Source organism: Sinocyclocheilus rhinocerous, unplaced genomic scaffold (genome assembly GCF_001515625.1).
Source record: "Sinocyclocheilus rhinocerous isolate Xijiao unplaced genomic scaffold, SAMN03320098_v1.1 scaffold3416, whole genome shotgun sequence".
NCBI classification, from domain to species: domain Eukaryota; kingdom Metazoa; phylum Chordata; class Actinopteri; order Cypriniformes; family Cyprinidae; genus Sinocyclocheilus; species Sinocyclocheilus rhinocerous.
The window spans coordinates 44,912-51,620 of NW_015666262.1; the positions used below are offsets into that span (position 1 = coordinate 44,912).

The window sequence follows — 6,709 nt, forward strand, 5'->3', positions numbered from 1 at the left end:
GTCCCCACTTTTCAAAACGCTTATAAATCACACAGAATGGAGTGTATTGAAAATCTGAAATAGCACAAAGTTTCCTGTGAGGGGTAGGTTTAGGGGTAGGGTTGGTGTAGGGCAATAGAAAATACAGTCTGTACAGTATAAAAACCATTACGCCTATGGAGAGTCCCCGTAAACCACAAATACAAGTATGTGTGTGTGTGTGTGTGTGTGTGCATTGAATCTGAGCCGCTGTCCATGGTGCTGAACATCATCTGAACACTAGAGCGAGCCGCTTGACTCTCAATCCTGAACACTTTCGTTTCTCATTCATTTCTTTCTCTTTTGTTTTGATCGGGGTTTGTGTTGCGTTGCATCGCGCCGCGTAAACATAAAACCATTTCTGCATTTGTGATCGGAGAAATGACAAACAACAAGTGCTACTCTACACTGCCCAAAAAAATCGCTTTAAATATATAAAATATAAAAACTCTTTAAATATAAAATACGTACTTACAGTCTTTGAGTCAGAACAGCCGGCATTGTAGTCTACTCTACCAGGATCAGGAAACAGTCCTCTGGGACACTGCATTTCCATCCTCAAAAACAAAAAGCTGTGGTATATTTCTTGGATTTTTCCACACTGTTTAAACTCAGGATACTGTTCTTTAGACAGTCTGTTTAGGACAAACTGAACGGCACATTCAGCTGTATATGGGACTGACTGATGAATGAGTGCAATAAATGGGTTGCGCAGTGTTCGAACTATACCGTGGACTTTGGGGGAGCCCACTTGTTTTATTTTTATAAGGGGGGGGGGTGTTCGTGCGCTTGCGCGTGCCTCAAAAGAGGGCTTACAATGACTTACAAAGATACATAACAGCTACAAGTGTATGCACTACTTGCTTTATGCAAGCACTATATAGCACTATATAGGATAAATCACTATACAGGATTTACCCTATTATACTTTATCGACACGAATTGATAGGTGAAACAACAAACAGCCACCCACAAATAGTCTATAAACAAAGCATCGGGCTGTCTTTGAGTTCACATGAACAACGGTTAAAGTTACTCGTCGTCAGGCTACAGAAGAATACCATAATTCCTCCGTTCAATTAGGCCTAAGACATCGAGAGTCACGCAGACCTATAACAACCCAGCCACAACACATAATTGCGAATAACATGCCTTACACAGAATCGACCACCGAGTCCAGCGTTTATATTTTTTCTACGAATCTTTGGGTTAACATGTACTAAACATGAGTGGAATTTGCACCGCAGCGCCCCCACACCTTGATGCTCATGACAAGAATAGCATGTTATCTTTATTGAAGTGAATTAGGTTTAAATTGCCGTCATGCATGAATGAATGATATTTTTGCAATTTTACACATAATAATCCACGATGATCACATTACACAAAACTGAAATTGCACGTCAAAATAAAACATTGTCAATATTTTTTGAGACCCCCCAAAATTTCACAAATCCCGTTTTCAGGGGAGCCCATGTCTTATTAAGGGGAGCCGAGCTCCCCCTAGCTCCCCCGTAGTTCGCACCCTGGGGTTGCGTGAATGTACAATGTGAAACAGAAACCTGCAAATCCAATATCATGGTCTCCCGTTATCACCTTATTGTGACAAATCCTGTCCATGAACTTCCGTCTGCTTGCCACCAGAGGTCACCCTTCCACTACTATGAACTATTGCACCACACCACTGTTGCACTTCACCCGGACTACAGTTCCCATCATCCACTGCACTGATTACACACACACACAGTTGATTGCACACAGCACTGATTGCACACAGCTGTAATCAATCACACATTCCCTATATAACACTCACTCTGATCCCTTCCCACTGCCGAGTATTGTATAAGCGTATATCACTCACCTAGCGATAGCTACTCTACGGAGCCTGTTTAGTTTGTCATAGTCTTACCTTAGTCTTGCCTTGTCTGTGTTCTCGTATCCTGATCTTCGCCTGTGTCTCTCGGATTCCCCCTCTCGTCTTGCCCAATTTCTGATACTGTTTGCCCCTGCCTGGACATTGCCTTGTACCTGAACTTATCCCTCTAGTCACGCCCTGTTGATTCTGTCCGCCGATCATAGACCCATGCTAGCCCTAGGAACATTCTTATGTCTTGCCCTCTATATACCTGTTGCCATTGTCTGACCCTTGCCTGTCTCTAACCATGTCTATTAATAAAGCTTTGCACTTGGATCCGCACGTCTCACGTCTTGTCAGCCCCGTAACACTTATAGTCCAAATGTTGAGCTACGCCCGTGATCTGATCAGATATTCAGCTCAGAGTGATCAGATTGATCTGAGCTGATTGTTTCATCTCCTGTGTTTTCAGGCTCTTCTCTGACCGTCTCTCTGGTTCTTCTGGTTCTGATCACCGTTGGTCTCTTATTACTGTTTCTCTGTAAGAAGCATCAGTCTCGAGTTAAAGCTCCTTCTTAATGTCTTTAGATGCAGAAACTCCATTATACTGAGTTTAAAATGCAAAGATTTGTTGATCTGTTTTCCCACTTTGAGTCTGTCGCCACCTACAGGCTGCAATGAGACATGAGCAAAATACAGATATTTGATGATGTGTGAAAGCATTTCCATTAGACACCAGTGTTGAAATGTGATAAGGGGATCCGTGCTGGTCGCTGAGGAAATACAACAACTTTGCGTTGTGGATCACCGGATCGGCTTTCACCGTGGACGAAGCAGAGTCCAGCCCGGGGTCGTCACATGTGGTTGCCACAAGCCCGCCGGACGCTCCTTCGTCAAATCCGCCGGCTGCAACTCACTCTAGCCCTCCGAGTGTGACGCTGTGTGTTTCGTTGTGAAAGCGAAACTACTTTGTTTGGTCTTCCAAAAGAGGACACGACTAGAAATCAGTGGTTAAGTTGTATTTACAACACTGTTCCAGAACAGTTCAACCCAAATATTAAGATGTGTGAGCCCCGTAACACTTATAGTCCAAATGTTGAGCTACGCCCGTGATCTGATCAGATATTCAGCTCAGAGTGATCAGATTGATCTGAGCTGATTGTTTCATCTCCTGTGTTTTCAGGCTCTTCTCTGACCGTCTCTCTGGTTCTTCTGGTTCTGATCACCGTTGGTCTCTTATTACTGTTTCTCTGTAAGAAGCATCAGTCTCGAGTTAAAGCTCCTTCTTAATGTCTTTAGATGCAGAAACTCCATTATACTGAGTTTAAAATGCAAAGATTTGTTGATCTGTTTTCCCACTTTGAGTCTGTCGCCACCTACAGGCTGCAATGAGACATGAGCAAAATCATTACACCAAATACACAAAATACTGTTCTTTTTTAGCAACATCATATAACCCCTTTAAACATTCTAATATTGTGTATAATTTTGGGGCGTCAGGGAGCCGCTCTCAGTATGCGGAGTATTTAAACCTTTTGAATGAGCGTTAGCGCTGTTCACTTCACTTTCGATTTCGCAATCACACCCTTTACTCTGTGTAAAAGGAGCACATCTTGCAAGATAAGATATTTGTCAGTGAGCTCAGGATCTGTTAAGCAGCAAATACTCCGGCATGGTCTTGTCAGTCATCTCTCCTTATTCTTGACCTGGCTGTGATCAGTCAAATCTGACTCCTGCAGCTCTTTTTGGATGCAGGTTTGCCAAATCCGGGTTTTTTTTTTTCACACAGAATTGAGCTACTTTTAAACCGTTGCCATGGGTTGATTTTCCCAAGTGGGTTAAAGGTTTGAAATATTGCATACTGAGTTTAAAATGCAAAGATTTGTTGATCTGTTTTCCCACTTTGAGTCTGTCGCCACCTACAGGCTGCAATGAGACATGAGCAAAATACAGATATTTGATGATGTGTGAAAGCATTTCCATTAGACACCAGTGTTGAAATGTGATATAATGTCATTAATTTAGACTCTTGTTTTGGCAGGCGGTGATTCGTCATCTCAGACTGGAGCAGGAAAACATGAATCAGTCAGTCCAGTTACTGTATAAAATAAGATGTTGATTTTTATTCATAATGAGAATAAATTCTAATGCCTCCATCATGAAGATCTACAGAGCTGTTAATAATGTATCTGTCTCTCTTCAGGTTTCTCACACTGGTAGTGATTATGAGGAGATTAAAGACAATTACCCACAAACCCCTCTGTTTCTGCTAACTGCGTTTACTCTAGGGTGACCATACTCCTCTTTTTTCCCCGGACATGTCCTCTTTTTGGACCTAAAAAAACGCGTCCGGCCGGGATTTCTTAATCGCCCAAAATGTCCGGGATTCGTCTGTTTTCTTTATCCCGCTCCCACTGAATTTCTGACCATTGCCGCCTGCTCCCGCAACACGTGTTTCGCTCCCGCGATTTTCGTGTCCACTCCTTTAAAGGGGTCATATGATGCGATTTCAATTTTTCCTTTCTCTTTGGAGTGTTACAAGCTCTTGGTGCATAAAGAAGATCTGTAAAGTTGCAAAGACTAAAGTCTCAAATCCAAAGAGATATTCTTTATAAAAGTTAAGAGTCAGACACGCCTACCTAAAACGGCTCGTTCTAACACGCCCACACATTTCTACCTCACTATGTGGGAAGATTTGCATAACACCGCCCAAATGTTCACGCAAAGAAAGAAGACGTAACTTTTATTCTCGCTGTAGTATTACTGTTGCCGCTGTCGTTGATTTTCCCAAGTGGGTTAAAGGTTTGAAATATTGCATGAAATACATTTGACTGAAATGCTTGTACTGAAACATTTTGTATTCAACCTGTGATAAAATCTATTTCATTAACTGTTCCCTCATGGTGGAATGATCTGCCCAACTCAATCCAAGCAGTCCTTAATCATTTTCAAGAAACGTCTGAAAATACATCTCTTTCATCTTCATTTGACCCTCTAACACAAGCATTATCTATTATTTTTCTGTTCTATTGACTTGTTTTATTTTTATTTTAAAAAATGAGCCTCTAACACTAGCATTCACTATTCTTTTTCTATTCTATCTACTTGTTTTCTTTTTATTTATTCTAAAAACAAAACAAGCAAACAAACAAAAAAACAAAAACAAAACAAAAACCTTCCTACATATACTGTTAGGAGAAACCCCGCCTCCTGCCCCTTCCCACGAACCCCGCCCCCCACTGTCCTCTTTTTGGAAAACTAAAATATGGTCACCCTAGTTTACTCTACAGTTCAGGAAGCCACCGGTGACTCTCAGATCTTCATCACATGTGCTGAGGATCTGAATTACGCCGTGGTGAATTTCCACAAGAAAGCGGACTGTCCTGACAGAGTCAGTTTGAGGAATAATCAGGATTGCAGTAAATACGCTGCTGTTAATCATCTCACTGCCTGACGAGCCACAGCAGAGAATATCAATGAGCTGAAGGCTTTGTTTTTGAGTTTAAGCTTCCATGTTTGGTATTTGTGTTATTTTTGTGATGCTCTTCTGCTGTATATTTAAGACAGTCTTGTAAGTCAGACATGAAGGATGTTTAAATGACAGTGCAGTGTTTTGTTCTGCAAATGACACTGAAATAAATGATCAGAAACCCTTGAGTTTTTTGGTCAGTGTTTGATGTGAATAAGTACTGAATATTTCAGAACAAAAGTGTGAAATTAAAACAGAATATGCAGCGGTGCTCAGTTAGGTTGGTTAACGTCAAACTACATGCCTGGCCACTAGCGGTTCTTGTAAAAGAATTTATTGAGGCTGCAGTGTTGAAAAGCTCACAAACTTTAACACATGGAGCAACTATTGTTCTTTTTTTCTCAGTGCTCATTTTAAAAGCTTGATAACTTAGAAAAATAAAATTAAAAAACCTAGATGAAGTCGTGATATTGTATGCAAATGTGATATGAATGGACTATGGTAAGATGAAATGATCAAAAAGCACAACTTAATTTGTTACCATGGTAACCGCTGCTGTTTGCATATGTGTCCACTAGATCTCACTTTTAATTTCTAGTATTTGAGATTCTAGTCTGAATAAAGATTGAAAATACATATTTTTGTAGAAATCTCTCAAATAATGCTTTGAACACAAAGTTGTATTTTCACATGTCCAGGAGTCTTGCATGTTTGTGTGAACATGTATTATCATCACTTCTCTTTTATTATTATCTCTCTCTCTCTCAGAGGAAGTGGGCATCTCTCTGTCACAGTCAGCAGTTTATGTTAAACATGTAACCAGGAAAGAAACACTCAGAACTCATCTGAGTAGAGGAGAGTGGTCCAAATGCTCTGACCTCATCAAGACTGATAAGAAAAATGGGGAAAAATGGGTTGATTCTGGAAGATTCTCTCTGTTTGACGACACAAGAGCAGCCGTTTTCACTGTGACCTTCAGAGATCTGAGTGAACGGGATTCTGGGACGTACCAGTGTGGAGTTGATATCTCTGGAATAAAAGATTCTCACACTGAAGTGAATCTGAACGTTGTAACAGGTGAGTAACTGAGACTCTCAAACTCATGATGATCATCAACATCACACACTCAACACTGACTGTAATTACTGCGGTTCACATGTAATTGTTTAAAACCAGAAAATCAATAAACAGGACAAATATAATGTATTATTATCTTGCAATATCAGGTTTACACTACAATTAGTAACCACATATGAATGAATGAAGAGGCAGAGACTGTGTGTGTGTGTGTGTGTGAGCGTGCGTGCGTGCGTGCGTGCGTGTGTGTGTATGTATGTATGTGTATATATATATATATATATATATAT

The 6,709-nt window shown here is 40.7% G+C and overlaps 1 protein-coding gene across 1 annotated transcript in view; it reads left to right on the forward strand.

Moving 5' to 3' along the window:
- LOC107732212 (polymeric immunoglobulin receptor-like) overlaps nt 1-6,709 on the forward strand; it is a 19,218-nt gene that overhangs the window by 9,002 nt on the left and 3,507 nt on the right. The window contains exon 6 of the mRNA XM_016543492.1: nt 6,196-6,419. Within this exon, the coding sequence (XP_016398978.1) occupies nt 6,196-6,419 (224 nt within the window). The remainder of the gene's footprint in view (nt 1-6,195; nt 6,420-6,709) is intronic.